Here is a 16,748-nt window from a genome sequence, read left to right as displayed (position 1 = left end):
TGACGTGACGGGTTTCCCACTCTTATCCCTGAGCCAAGAAAGAGTAAAACTGACAGAATAGAAATGCTGACGCATGCGCAGGTCTTATTCGGATTATATTTTACAACTTCTGGAAGCTTGGTGAGTCATTATTTTTTCGTCGATGTTTGCATGAAAACTATTTATTAATATTATCAGTTTGTGTTTGTTTATTGGTGAATTTACATTGAAAAGTAGTGTGTTTGGCAAAATTCTCAAAATTCACGATGGACCACCAAAACCGTGATGGACCCCCAAAATCGTGCTTTTTGCGCAAAACTCCGGTGCCTATACTAATATGAATGCATACAACTTTATACAAGCAATCAGGATGATAAACTGTAGGCCTATATAAAATTTGAAAGAATTTGTAATTCAACAGTATTCATAACCTCATGAATAAACACATTTAAGGGGGTACTACACCCCTGTGGTAAATTTGTGATTATTTTTCAATTTTTCTCCAAAATAATAAGTCATTGGTAACAAAAGTTATGTATATTATTGGGGCAAGGAATCCAATTACTACACTGAAATTTCAGTGACTCAAGACAGGCGGTTCAGTTTTTATGATAGAAAATGAGGTACATCGTAGCGGTACCTTATTTCTTATTATAAATAACGAACCGATTGTCTTGGGTCACTGAAATTCCAGTGTAGTAACTGAATTCCTTGCCCGTATAATATACATAACTTTTGTTACCAGTGTGTTATTAGTTTTTGAGAAAAATGCAAAAATAGACACAAATTTATCGAGGGGTGTAGTACCCCCTTTTAAAAGTGAATGCGATCCAATCCTATTTTATTAAAATTTATTATAATAAAAAAGACGAGGACACAAAATGCAGGTTATTGAATATTGATGCATCTTGTGACGTAGTATAGGCCTACTATGCAACTTCAAAATTTTTCTTTCAAAATACTGCAGTGCTGTGTTGTTAATATTGTCAATTGGGCCGGCGAATATACATTAAAATGTACATCAATTTTTCTATGTTAAAATATTGTAAAGTCAGTCATCACTATTTTGACCTCAATTGATCCCCAATGACCTTGACAAAATACCCATATTTTTAGGTGTCCGACTGTCCGTCCGTCCGTCACTCACTAGTCAACACGATAAATCTTGATCAAAGTGAGTATGGGTGTCCATCTTCCAGCCCAGTGCTGTCACAGCTGTGTATCTCAAGTAGGCAGCGGTTGAATTCGGAGGTGGGTCATTATGTCAAACTTGTTGAAGGTGAAATTGCTACAACACAACAAATTGTCAACGCAATATCTCTTGATCTGAGTATGGGTGTCCAATCAAATCTCAAGTACGCGGTGGTTAAGTTCGGAGGTGGGTCATGTGTCATGGGTCAAATAGGGTTAAAATTGCTATGAACCTTGTCAACGTGATATCTCTCAATCTCAGTGAGTATTGGTACAGTTTGGAAGTGGGTCATGTGTCAAGGGTCAAATTGCTCTTGATCTAAACGAGTACTATGGGTGTCCATCTTCACATCAGAGTTGCATCTACAGTTGGTGGTGGTTTAGGTTGGAGGTGGGTCTTGTGTAATGGGTCAAAGGTCAAATAGGGTTAAATTGCTATATACATTGTTGTCATCGCAATATGTCTTGAACCTAAGTGAGTATAAATGGCTGTCCGAGTATGGGTGTCAATCATAGCAGCATCTCTCAAGTTGGCGTGTGTTGGAGGTGTGTCATGCAAAGGTCAAATGGGGTAAAATAGTGTTTAAAATTGCTATAAACTTTGTCACTGTGATATCTCTTGATCTAAGCGAGTTTGGGTGCCCATCGTCACAACATAGATGTACCGGTATCTGAAGTAGGGGCTCAGGTGGGTCATGTGTCATTCTTCATCAGTACATCTGAGTATTATACCGTAAACATTCGCCTAATGGCGCTATGGGCTCCCTTGACATAACTGGAATTTTAAAACTAAAAGTGCCCTCCCATAAAAATCCCACCAGCAAATAAGGGCACGTCCCTTAATTCTTGTTGGGATTTTTAGGAGGGAGCTCTCTATTTGTACATGTACCGGTACATGAAATTTACTCAGTCCAAGGCAAAGGAGCCCAGGTGCGCCATTAGGCGAACATTTACGGTACGGTACATCATTTAAAGCACAAATATGATTAAAGGTAAATGTGGTCATTCTTGGCCAAGTTCATCAGAACGCTAGTGGCTCCGCGATAAACACACACACATATCACGGTACCGAAAAAAGCTAATCGCACATGTACATATACCACCTTACACTGCGTACACGCTTAGTATGCTACAATGTATATGGAGGCAACAGGTACGTGAAGACGAGCTTGGCCAAGAATTGCTTAAGGGGGTACTACACCCTTGCAAAATTTTGTGCCTATTTTTGCATTTTTCTCAAAAAATATAGCGCATTTGTGACAAGTAAGATATGTATATTATAGGGGCAAGGACTACAACTACTGCACTGATAATTTTATTACAGCACAGACAACAGTTGTGGAGTTACAGTTAAAAATGAGGGAAAACAAATATTTGATCAATAAATCAATAACTACTTGCCTTGAGTTGCTGAATTTTCAGTGCAGTAGTTGTAGTCCTTGCCCCTATAATATATATCTTACTTGTCACCAATGCGATATATTTTTTTGAGAAAAATGCAAAAATAGGCACAAAATTGGCCAGGGGGTGTAGTACCCCCTTAACTTTCCTATTATACACAAGTTTACACTTAGGGTGATATTTTAGGGTTATCTACTGGACTATTATATCCTGTATCTTTTCATGAGTCAAAAGTACTCTTGCTTCTGAGAGTGAAACTTAATTGGGCAGGCCTGGTCAGAATTGTGGCGCGAGTCTGGGGATCAATTCTTGCAAGAATCTCAGAAATTAGTACATACATTTTCAAAGTCAGTGTCCATAGTAAAGAGGTCTCTAGAGATGAGCTGGCATACTTTTTTTCAACAAAATTCGCCTTTTCCGAATACAAAGTGGATTGTAGTCACACTGCAATCCACCTTTTCAGTTAATCCTGAAAGCTTACTTGCGATTGAACCGCCAATTACGTATCATGACTATCTAGACTCGCTTGCCAGTCTCGTGTACGCCATTTGTACACAGAGACTGGCTTAATGCCATTTTGTGTGTCAATGGGATTTACATACTTAACGTTTTGCACAGCTCAAACATTTCAACTATTTTTTTTGCAATTCAGTCAATTTATATGAAATTGGTACTCACATATATCTGATCTCCAAATCATAGTTACCTTATTCAATGTATCCAAGTAAATTAAACTTGTAATTTCTGATGTATACTTAAAAGATAATTTCCAAGCCATCGACGCCCTACGTCCAACTAGCGTGTTCGGTGATGAAACAATGCAAGTCACGAGATGACCCACCTCATTTACAGCCGGTTTCTGTTGTCAAGTCATGTTCGCAATACAGACATGTTGCACTCTGGGGTCGAGACTAATCACTTATGTCGATAACAACGAGTAAACAAAATGGCTGGGAAAACTGAGAAAATTGTGTCATTAAAAAGTGTTTCATCGTGACGATCAGAAACGCCAAAAATTTATTTTTTACTACGCTGGATATTGTGCTGGAAAGGATCAAATTTGAAGGTAAATAGGCCAAATATTGCAAGAAAATCTACTCACTAGGCCGCTGGCGACTCCGCAGAAAATTTACGTCTATGCCAATGTAATAGTGAAAACCAATAACAGTGACTATGACTATCAGCTAGGGTGGTTCTTATTTTACAAAAGTCTGAAATACCCTGCTCCTAACCCCTAGAATGGTTCAGTTGGATGAAAAACTTATCCTGTAAAATTTTCAGAAATATTGAACAATATTTACTGGTAGCTCAAGAGCCTCCAATATGGTCGTGACTATCCGGAACATTGGTCGTCGGACATTTTGGAGCATTTTTAGGGGGTATATTTTCAAAATAGAGTGTCTCTTGATACTCAATCTTTGTAATTACATTAACAGTAACTAGTTTAATATATATATAACAAAAAGTTTCATGTATTTACTTCCATTGTTGTTTTAAGCTCAACCAGATATGGCATTTCGTGCCGTGAATACTCCTAAATACTGGTCGTCAGCCATTTTTGAGCAATTGTAAGGGGGTCTAATTTCAAAATAGAGTACCTCCTGATACTCAATCTTTGTAATTGCATTAACAGTAACTAGTTTAACAGATATATAACAAAAGATGTCTTGTATTCACTTCCATTGCTGTTTTGAACTTAACCAAATATGGTAGTTTCACTAGTTTGTGCCGAAGTGCTCCTAAATATCGGTCGTCAGCCATTTTCGAGCAAAAGGGTCTATTTTCAAAATAGAGTGTCTCTTGATACTCATATCTTTGCAATTACATTAACAGTAACTAGTTTAACATATAATATAACAAAAGGTGTCTTGTATTTACTTATTGATGTTTTAACTGAACCTGATATGGCACGAAGTGCCATGAGTACACAAAATACCGGTCATCATCAGCCATTTTCGAGCAATTGTAAGGTGGTCTAATTTCAAAATAGAGAATCTCTAATTGACATTCAATCTTTGTAATTGCATTTCAGTAACTAGTTTAACAGATATATAACAAAAGATGTCTTGTATTCACTTCTATTGTTGTTTTGAACTCAACCAAATATGGTAGTTTGCGCAATGAGTACTCATAAATACCGGTCGTCGACCATTTTCAAGCAAATAATTAAGAGGGTCTACTGATACTCAAGTTAAAACTTGGCAGATGGGGGGATGTTGCCTTCTAGACAATTACATGGCTGTCTTGATAAGACCTGGTCCTTAAGCAACTGGAGGTCATTACGTGGAGCACAGGCTGGCGTTAGCAGTGCAATGAATAAAGGCCTACAGCCACAGAAAATATACAAAATTCCTGAATGTCTTTCTATCTCTGGTTGAGATTTAAAAAAACAACAATGGAAGTGAATACAGGACATCTTTAGTTATATGTGTTAAATTAGTTACGGTACTGTTAATGCAAATACAACGATTGAGTATCAAGAGACACTCTATTTTGAAAATATACCGCCCTAAAATTGCTGATGACCGGTATTTGGCCATGCGTTTTGAGTTGGGCCGGTAATGCGTTACATGTTTTTGCGAGAAGAAAATTGCATGTTTTTCGTTTAGATATGAATATCTTTCACATATTATACCCAACATATATAAAAGTATACATTTTCTGGCTGCAAATGAACCAAGGAATCCAAAAATGCACTTTAAAATGACATAGGGTGTAACACTAAGGAGTTATGAAACTGAAAATATCAAATATTAAAGGGAAAAAATGTACAATTTGACAAATTTAAAAAAAAAGTTAGCTTCACCCCACATATTTAAAAGTTCCATATTTGAATTCCTCTCAGTCAGAGCTTTAAATACATATATAACATCATAGAGTTCAATGAAATTAAAATGATTTTGCGCCAGCCTCTTTCAAGGCATATTTTCCCATTGACTTCAATGTGTAACCCGAACGGAAAATAAAATTTGCAAAATTGCTTCTCAAAGCAAATTAAATTACCTGGAATATGATTGTATGGTGTTATAGGGCTATTTCATTATAAATGACACGTTCACAAAAATGGCTTTTATCATATCTGGTTGATATAATTAGGGTGATAATGCAGTGTTATTAACTTAATTCTAAGTATGCCACAAACTACAAGCTACATGAGCATTTTTACAGAATTCTGTCTATTTTTTGTATAAAAAAATTGCCAAAAGGTACATTTTAACCCAATTTTGGAGTCCCATTTCATTTTGCCCATGTATTCTGAATTAATTCTTTGAAAAATTAGGTACATTCTATGGCAATGTGCTTGTTGCAATGAAAATATGATATGTGTGGAACATCATGCAAGTTGAATGGTGAAAATTGGTGCAAAAATGTTAAAATTCCGTAGATTCTTGGCCCATTTCACGGTTAGGCGCCACTTTTGGTGAAAAAAAACTCAAAATTTTCAAAATGGATTAAATTTCATTTAATGGGGGTTTTCTTTTCGAAATTAGACCAGATTTTCATAAAAATATCATTTCCCAGCTTAAATCTCTCTACTTGTTGAAGAAAATTATGATTTATTATCTCATGTTATGTAATTTTTTAACAAATTGGATAAATATTGAGAAGTGAATATTTATACTTTGACTGTCCAATACATATATAATAGATATTTAAAATAAACAAGTGTGTCATAGGCTCTCTTCTGACCAAATTTGGGCAACTTTTGTTGTGTAATGACAAATTTATGGCCACTTAAATGTAATTTTGTGGTAAAAAGGAAATTGACATGAAAAGGTTTACTCAACAATTTTAATAATCAAGGAATGACTCTGATATTCCACAGCTTTGAAGGTCATAATATGGGTAATGTTCACAAATAATATCAGCCAGTTTGAAAACACAGGTCAAATTCAAGATTCTGATGTTTGTTCAATTTTGGATGTGACTGATGTCAATGTGAACGGAAACCACACACTGTAAAGCAGAGTATATTTCAGAAAATAATGCTTCAACGAGTTTTCACACCCCCAGTAAATTAAATGGGATATACTGAAACATATCAACCTGTGTTAGTGTTCATTTTAAAACATTGTTTACAATTTATAGAAGCGGATGTGACATTTTCAATTGTGAACAGAATATTTCATTATTACAAACAGTTTGCTTGTCAAAAATATAAGCTTTAAGTACTTCTAACACATATATTTTGTGAGATTCTATTGAATTGAGCAATGCTAAAATGTTTTTCCTGACCCTTTATATTTTTGACAAGCAAAATGTTTATAATTACTGAAATATTCCGTTCACAATTGAAAATGTCACATCCGCTTCTGTAAATTGTATACAAAACTGTCCCCTAAAGACAATCAACAAAGCCATGAAATAATCATATGTGACATGTATGAAATAATAAACCTATTTTAGAAAGTCAAATATCATGTTGTTTAAGTATTTTGACCTAAAAACTACTAATTTTGAGGATGTGACATGTGAACGGAAATTGAAGCTTTTTGAGTCCCCCGTCACAATTAAAGAAGGCATACTGAATTAAAGATTTGTTGTGCCTTTTGATCCCCCACAAACCTGTAATGAAATAACTTCAAACTGGCATCCTAGTCCCATTCCTGTCTTAGTTCTTTGAAGAAACTATTTTGGATGTGACAGGTACCATGGATGTGACACATGTGAACGGAAACTTTGAAATGACATCTGTAAGCTAAGTTGATGAAGGAGTTTTCATTAAATGGTGTCATTAGATAGCTTGTAGCAGGAGATTTTAAAAATCAAGGAGAAAAAATTCTGCCACTTATTTGTTAATAAATTATACTATTTGGAAAATTAATCGGATGTGACAAAACTGTGAACGGAATTTGTTGGCAAAAAATCAAAATATCGCTGTATCTACATATTAAGAGCAACAAGTGTAATTTGTTCAACAAATAGTAACAAGACTCTGAACTTTACTAAAACACACTAGTTTGCCATTCATGTAAATTATTAGTTGATCTATTCCACATTGAATAAGGTACATAGATGTGAACGGAAAATGTCACATCCGAATTCAGAAATTTAAATGGTTCTCATGCTAGTTTAACTGACAACTACTACTTTGTTCATGTATGGCTGTATAGTGCAACTTGTTCACTACATAAAAACAACAAAAGCAGCTGGTAGGCTCAACATAGTTAAAAGTGGCAGCATTGGAAAATAAATGTCTGTTTCCAGGTTGCTAGTAAAATGTGGTTTTTGACCACTTCTTACCCCTGTGCGCCCTGAAAGATAAAAGCAGAAAGGCCGATTAAGCTAGTGGAGGTAGGCCATACAGAGACAATGAAAAATCACCAACAGTCAATTCTGTAACCCCATTATTTTTTACACACCAGGCCAGATATGTTGAAAATCAAAAAGTGGCGCCTAACCGTGAAATGGGCCTCTTGCAAAATTGGCATTTTGCGTTAAATAAAAAAATGAGTGTCCTCTCCAATTCATGCCTCCATTTTTGTTAACATTAAAGAGGAAATATAAACCCTTACCCTACCTGTATAATCTGTGTTATATTACCAATTGATGGGACAGGGCACTGATTGAGGAATTCATTTATTTTACATACAGTAGACCACTTGTTCTTGATACCACAGTTCGCGTTAAAAATTTGTCCTCTCCAGAACTGAAGTTAATTACTAATTGTTGAAATAAGAAGGATTATATCATAGAATGTGAAATTTGTAGAGGAAGAGTGGTCTTCCTTCTACCAAGGTGGCACATGATTTGGTATTTGTTGCATTTTGCAAGCCTGTATCCACGATTCTGTTTGCAATTTAACAAATGTCCTCTCCAGCACAATTATGTCATTTCCATGAATTGGTAAACAAACTAAAAAATAAAAATTTCAAAGAGCCAAACCCACAAGAAATTTTTGCATTTTATTGCAAATTATGCTTACAAACCACTTTAGTGTTCAAATTATTGTCCAGTTGTTGAGAACACATATGATATTATTCTGCATTGTTCTTCGGTTAGATAAAAATTGCAATATTCCTAATTTAACCAGAATATTAACCCTGTTTGTAGTGGATTTTAAATGCTGGGGATCTTTTATGCAATAATATTGATGCAATAATATTGATGCAGCTATTTCTAAAGTTAAAGTATGCTTTATTATGTGTTAAAAAATGTGTCCTATCCAGAACAAATGACACAGGAGGGTCTTTTATTTTAGGTTTTCCATGACTAGTACAACAGATTGACGAGAATACTCACTTATGCATCAGTGTAGCTATTGGGCAGGACAAAATGACTATTTCATGAATTTTTCATGTGAAGATAAAGTTTATCCTTAAAATATGTAGTAATTTTGCACCATTTATCTGGATTAGTATCAATTTACTAATTGTTTTATATTGAAACTGGCATATTTAAGACACTGAAGTGTAAAGGAACATACAACAATTATTACAGACTAAATATGAATAAGTATGAACCCAATGTTGGTTACATATACTCTTTCAAAGTTGTGTATTAAATTGTTTAAAAAATGTCCCTCCAGACGGCAGCTATGTTTTACACAGCAAAAATTCAATTTAATTTTTTAATGGTTCCTGAGGGTTTGACGCTCTAATATTTTGAGAATTATTGACACACCATCTGAACTTTGAAATGATAATGAATTTGCATGAAATAAATGAGTTTGAATTTTGACCCCTTTTGGGACTCAATGTTGTCATTTATAATGAAATAGCCCTATAGTATGCAGTTTAAAGTGAATTGTAAAAATGTGAAAAAAGAAATGGACCTCTTGCATCATATGACCCCTGGGGGTCAGTTTTAGTAAATTTGCTCCTCCTGATCCTCCTCCTCCTGATCCTCCTCCACCCCGCACATTATGCTAATTAGATGCAAATTATTCAAATGTTAATAACTTTTTACAACTTTTTAAGGTTTACTGTATTGGTCTCATCACAAGCTTTAATTTGACACCAAATTTAACTACATAGGCTGCATATTAACTGAGAAAATTAAAAAGATGAACCCTAAAATGTCGCGCGCATGTAACATCTCCACCTATTTACTGGCCCAACTCAAAACGCATGGCCATTTAGGAGTACTCACAGCATAGCACATACTACCATATTTGGATGAGTTGAAGACAACAATGCAAGTGAAAACAAGATCTCTTTATAATGTATGTTAAACTAGTTGCTGTTAATGCCACTACAAAGATTGAGTATCAAGAGACACTCTATTTTGAAAATAGACCCCTTTATAATTGCTCCAAAATGGCTGACAACTGGCCATATTTAGGCATACTCGCCGCCGCAAACTACCATATATCTGATTGAGAATAAAACAACAAAGGAAGTGAATACAATACATCTTTTGTTATATAAATGTTAAACCAGTTGTTGTTAATGCAATTACAAAGATAAAGTATCAAAAGACACTCTATTTTGAAAATAGACCCCTTATAAGTGCATGCTCATAATGGCTGACGACCGGTATTTAGAACTACTCACGGCACAAACTACCATATTTGGTTGAGTTCAAAACAGCAATGGAAGTGAATACAAGACATCTTTTGTTATATATCTATTAAACTAGTTACTGTTAATGCAATTACAAAGATTGAGTATTAAGAGACACTCTATTTTGAAATTAGAACCATTTACAATTGCTCAAAAATGGCTGACGACCAGTATCTGGAGTATTCGCGGTACAAAGTGCCATATCTGGTTGAGCTTAAAACATTGTTCAATATTTCTGAAAATTTTACAGGATAAGTTTTTCAACCAACTGAACCATTCTAGGGGTTAGGAGCATGGTATTTCAGACTTTTGTAAAATAAGAACCACCCTACTATCAGCTATGCGCACATAGACACCAATGCCAGTGCGCATATTGAAGATGGTTGAACTGTGCCGTCAAGATATGCACATTGATGATGCGTCATCACGAGTCCCATCGCAAAGGCCCATAATATACATTATGTACGGTACTGGAGAAGATTGTTGATGTGTGAAGAGTCGCTCAATTCTCAAAAATAAAGCATGGTTTAATGGCTACAATTTTGATGGGAATCTAAAATTTTTACAGAGTCAGCAGATATGACCGTTTATCAAAAACTTGATGATCACATGTCTGTGAGGTATAAATCAAGACACAAAAATTTAAACTGCAATATGTTGATAGCTTAGGGAGTCAAATCCAAATAGTCTGAATCCAAGTCATGTTCAACTTCAAGTCTGAGTCCAAGTCAAAGTCATCCAATTCTAAGTAAAGTCCACTGAAAATCGGGACTTAAATTTGGTCCGGACTTGATGTGTATACCCATCAAGATGAAGGTGCACCATGTTTGTGCACAAATGTCACATGCACACATTGGAATTTTGGATGGTAATTGGTATCAAATATTTGGTAGTATGAATTAAAATGTCAGTATTTAAAGATTAATAAATTTAATATGGAACATTTTAAAGGGCCTATTTTATATACTTCATATTATAAATAATGCAATAAAAATACTTACTAAATTTATAATTTGCCAAGGAATTGTTTATTATTTAATTATACTAAATTATAGCAATAGTTTATGACGTTTTACACAACACCATCCATTTACAGTGCAGAGCAACCATTTCTTTGTGTCGATTGTGATTGTAGTTTGTAGGCCTTCAAGGCCTAAAAACAAAGTTAATTAGATTGCACATCTGCTCCACAGAGCCACAGATATTGATTGTTGATAAACAAAAGGGGGATTCCCTAACATCCCCACGCAGTAGTACACACACACTCAGTACACAAGCACATACACACATGGGCTTCCCCAGCTGACCACACAGACCCGCCATCGTCATCGATAGTACTGTGGTATTTACATTCATTGAAACAAAGAGATACAAAACCATTGAAGCAGCTCATCACAGCACCATAAATACAAACGGCACAACTGATTTAATTTACTATTTACAATCTATACAATCCATGAAAGCAGTTGATGAGAGTTTGAATTACTGACTACGTCTAGAAAATGGGTAAAAATATGTTACATTTGGTTCTAAAACAGTGCAACGTAAACAACATTACACCGGCTCTAAATCGCATCGCAAGATGTTACATTTTGTGCTGGGCGTTGACGATGCAATATTTTGATACAAAAATATGGCCATAAAACAGGTCATAAATTTCTTGAATTCCTGCTCGATGCTGGGATATATTCTCAATACTATTGAACTTGAAATAGTGCACTATACCCCACGGCAAGATTGAAGTGAAATGGCAATTATTTTGGACAATAATCAGTGAGGGAAAATGGGAACCCTAACGCAACTCAGACGATACAAAAATATACCGACCTTAGCTAATCCTCCCAACGCGATCACTTTTTTGTACAGCAGATATAAATCCAATTCTTTTCCTGCAATGTTTGGCAAACGAACCAACGGTGTTCTAGAAGAAAGAAAACAAAAGACAAACACACGTGTCAGGTATAAACATAACATAGTTTTGGACTAAACAATAGCGAACAACTGGTGTAAAATCCAGTGAATAGAATCGAGTAACTGAGATAGTCGAGGAAAAAAAATAACACACTCACCCGAGTCGCATATGAAATTGACGAAGTTCGCTGATGAAAGCCTGCCGCTCTTGGTCGTAACGGTACGGATCTTTGTCTAAAAATTCTGCCATTTTTGTACCCCATGTATGCACTTGCTTGATTTCTTTCGATGAAGACTCTTGTTAGGTCATCTGTTAATGAATTTCCTGCGTGCCTACTGGCGCATCAGTTCAAATTTCTGGCACCATTTGCGACCACTATGATCTTCATTGAATGAAAAACCTTTTTTTTTCCACAGTGAATATTGTCTGTCCGTGAAACGACGATGGCTGAAATACGCGATTTTTAACTCGAAAATTCACACCCTTTGGAGACGAATCTCGCCGATTTTTCCCACCGGCATTAAAGTTTGATTTCTCCGCTACTTGATTAAGCGCTCCTTCCAAAATCGGATGATGCTAGGCGTTGAATCAAACCCACATGAAGTTCAATAGTGTAGGAAAGCGGTACATGAAATCCGTAACAAAAAGGGCATAATGAACATGCCGAAAATCGCATTGGTCCTTATAGGGGGTATTGCAATTGAGCATTGAATCCGGGGCTGAATCCAAGATGGCGGCGACCATGTTCACGTATGCAAATCAATTTTATATGCAAATTAGCGTCGTAAATATTATAACTTGATTTTATGCATTGTTTAAAACGGATATGACAATCCCTCTCGCACGAATCTTCTCTGTCAAATGTGCTTAATGTACTTAAGGTTATTTACGGTGCTAAAATAATATAAATTGTCTTCCAAAAATGTTCATTTATTATGAACAACGAACGGGACAGTCTATTTTATTGTGGGGGGAAAGCATTCAGTTGTGCGCAAGTAATGAGGGGATAATTCATCAACAGCAAAAAACAATCCAACAAAGCCCCAGAATGTCCAACTTGTTCTTTTATTATTTTAAGTTAATCTGAATTTAATATGCTGTTATATTATATAATGAAAAAAATTATAATTTTTATATAAATCATATTAACATATTTTACAGCGCATAAATAAAAAAACATCTTTAACACTGGTCGCCCTGTGACTACACCGCAAATCCCGCGTTCATTTGACTAGATATTTGAAATGATTTGAGTTTCTCAATCCCCCCCCCCCTCATTCCCCAGGCCGGGTTTTTCCTCAAACAATTTATGGCAAAAAAGCATTTTGTCAGTGGTACGCGGCCGCGGGTCCCTCTACCCTCTATCATAAAAAAATGTTTGCTTGCCCTCAAATGAATTTTAAAAATTGGGTCAGTCGGTCGGGATTTGTTTGTCCTTTTTTTTTTTTTTTTTAATTACTAGCAACTCTACTTTTTGTATTAATTATAATAATTAAGGGTCAAAATATGAAAAATCAGAAAATGTTGGCGTCAAAATGAATCAACTAACATTACAAAACAACTAAAATGTTGAACACAAGCTCAGAGCTCTACATTTTTTACATCTTCAGAATGCAAAAATTTGAAAAGAACAAAATCTTTTTCAGGAATTTCCAAAAATAGGGTCGGTATTCTTTTGTACAATATTTTCAAAATTAGGGTCGCGTCGGTTGGTTGAGGGCAAGCAAACATCTTTTCTTTTCTTTTTTCTACTTGTTTAGCGACCCCTCCCGCCTCCTTATTTTTTTGTCAAAGTAGGCCTATTATCTTCTAATAGTGTTCACATTTCTCAAGCTACAGTAGGGCTGACCTTTAAATGAAGTGGTTGAAACAATTGATTCTAAAGAAAATGGTTCCTTCAAAATGAAATGGTTCAAATGATAGTATTGATGGTGATATTAACAAAACAAATAAATAATAATAAATAACAGTCTATCCAGCAACCAGTGGCGTAACTAGGGGGGGGGGGCAATATGCCCCGGGCGCTACCGTTAGGGGGGCGCCAAATTGACCAATTCAGCCAGGGCCAGCATCGATTCTGTGCCCCTCCAAGTGATGAAAGTAAAAATTTTTCAACACAAAGTCAATTGAAAGAACATTTAAAGACCGATATTCAACTTCTAGTAACCAAAATTAATTAGTGGTATATACATGATGCAGTCATGTCTACAGTAGAATTCAATTCGACCTTTGCAGGACTTAAACCCCATTAAAAGCTATTAAACCAAGATAACACTCATTGAAAGCAGCTCAACTGATTAAATCATATCTTCTCTGGTTAAATACACACATCATATGTTTCTGCTTTTACACGTACAATGGAGCAATGGCTGGGATTATAGTTTCAGTTGGGTGAACGATTATAAAGCGAGCGCTAGAGAACAATTCTGTGTGGGCTTTTTTTTACGAAATGAGACAAAACTCTGCTTATTGTTAACCAGCGTTCTTGAAATGAGAAACATGGTGGTTTGCAGACTTAACACGGTTTGGAAATAATTTCTTCATATTTTTTGGTGTTATCTGTCGTTTACATATCATTCCTAAAACACCAAAGTACGAATATTTCCAAACATCTAAATTAGCTAAAAATTTAGGACATGTTACAAAACTATATTGTCTAGAATTTTAGAAGAGTACTTTTAATATTGGCCGGTTATTTTTCACACAGCGACGTTAACTAGGCAATGTACTATTACCTATAACATAAACTAAAACACCAAAGTACGAATATTTCCAAACATCTAAATTAGCTAAAAATTTAGGACATGTTACAAAACTATATTTTCTAGAACTTCAGTTAGAAGAGTACTTTTAATATTGGCCGGTTATTTTTCACACAGCGACGTTAACTAGGCATATCCCCATTCTTTTAACGTAGGCTATTTGTAGAGGTCACGCGTCAATGGGAAAGAGCACTGTGTATTATGTATAGGAAAACGGACAGTAACTGCAGTATGAGGCCTTATTTGTCCAAAATTTCGCTCGCTCCGCGCGCAATTCTTTCAAGAATTAACTGAAATTCGGGGGGGAGGGGCGCCAATTTTGTTTCTTGCCCCGGGCGCTACCGACCCTAGTTACGCCACTGCCAGCAACACTAGGTGTTCACTTCATTTATTTCTCACATACCGTACTAAACTAGAATGAACATGAAGCACATTATTGTTAGTGTGTATTGCGGTATGCCCCATTGGAAAGGTCCAAAAATGAGTTATTTTCCAATTATCTCAGAGCTCTGAGTGACCTTACCCATTTCCAAGGGTAATTTTACCGAAAATAGGAACCCATGTCCAAGGATTTTCCGAACATTGGGTCCCATATCTAAGGATTTTCAGAAAACATTTAGACCAATTTAGACCAAAATAGTAAAAGCAACATGTTTTTCACACATAGCACGGAAAATTTTAAAAGGAGACGCATTTTGTAGGTATCCCAGGCACACCTTAGTTAAGGGCTGGGATATGAACGTTTGGACAGTATTTATTGTGGGACATTAGAGCACATCAGACATGTCGAATTGCATTCTGAAAACGAAGAATGTCATTCTGATATCAAATAATTTTGATTTTTTGAAATTCGCAATTTAATACACATTTTATGGCAAATCTTTTAAAAGTGTATGTAGGTGGGATGAAAAGCCGACGATCAATTGAAAATGTTGACCTTTCGTATTGAAGATATGGATTTTTTTCCCCAAAACACCCAAAAAAATTAGGTCTTTTTGGGAAAAAAATCCATATCTTCAATATGAAAGGTCAAAATTTTCAATTGACCGTCGGCTTTTCCTCCCTGCTACATACACTTTATGAATATGTCATTATAGATTTATATAATTTACTTCGAGGACTGTTATATATCAAAAATTTGAAAAATATCAAATTTTTATAATTTGTCATAATTTTGTATTATATTGTGATTTTCAAAAAATGAACATTATTTGATATCAGAAAGACATGCTTCGTATTCAGAATGCAATTCGATAGGTCTGAGGTGCTCTCATGTCCCCACAAAAAATACTGTCGAAACGCAATAAACGCTCATTTTAGATCCCTTAACACATTTGCTAGTCAGCGAAATTCGCCGAGACCGGGGCCCAAATACAATGCATATTTACATAGAAATTTGAATTTTTTTCGAGAATAGGTCGGTGAAGGAAACCTACATAAATATGTTTTCTATACTTCACTTGACCCAAATATATGATTTTTTATGGTGGTAATCAAGTCAAACATGGAATTTTAGAGGATTTTGATAGCAGTTCCATTAAAAAAGCTGCTATCGCCATGAGACTAAGATCTAGAAACACCCCTAAATGCCGTTTTGGGGAATTTTGCTAGCAGAATCTTTTTGATGAAAGTCAATCTTTGACAAGATGTAACTTTGTTACGGAAAGTGCTATGACAAAAATGTTTTCAGTTTTGGCTTTCTTTACTCACGGGGCTTTAATTTGATATGAAAAATGATGCAGTTTGATGGCAAATTTGAATTCACCTAGCCACGGTTGTTTGATGGGATCATTTATTAATTTTTCAAACAAAACATCATGTACAACCAAATTTTAGGCTTAAACAGCTAAAAGTGATATCATGCTATATACAGATGCTTTTGAGTCATTTTCAACTTTAATTTTCCCTCTTTCACAAAATTATTCACTTTGTAGCATATTTTAAAGGATCCACAGCCTCATCCCCCCACTTTTAAAAAAAAAAAGTTGAGATTTTTAC

General features: G+C 35.3%; 1 protein-coding gene across 1 annotated transcript in view; it reads right to left on the bottom strand.

The window, feature by feature from the left end:
* The window catches only part of LOC140138856 (uncharacterized), a 68,874-nt gene extending 56,227 nt beyond the window's left edge, over positions 1 to 12,647 (bottom strand). Inside the window, 2 exon segments of the mRNA XM_072160635.1 lie at positions 11,904 to 11,997; positions 12,146 to 12,647. Coding sequence (XP_072016736.1) covers positions 11,904 to 11,997; positions 12,146 to 12,237 — 186 coding nt within the window. The 5' untranslated portion in view covers positions 12,238 to 12,647.
* Between the last annotated feature and the right edge of the window lie 4,101 nt (positions 12,648 to 16,748).

The sequence above is a fragment of the Amphiura filiformis genome, chromosome 18 (genome assembly GCF_039555335.1).
Source record: "Amphiura filiformis chromosome 18, Afil_fr2py, whole genome shotgun sequence".
Lineage (NCBI taxonomy): Eukaryota > Metazoa > Echinodermata > Ophiuroidea > Amphilepidida > Amphiuridae > Amphiura > Amphiura filiformis.
This window is presented reverse-complemented; position numbering and strand designations above follow the sequence as displayed.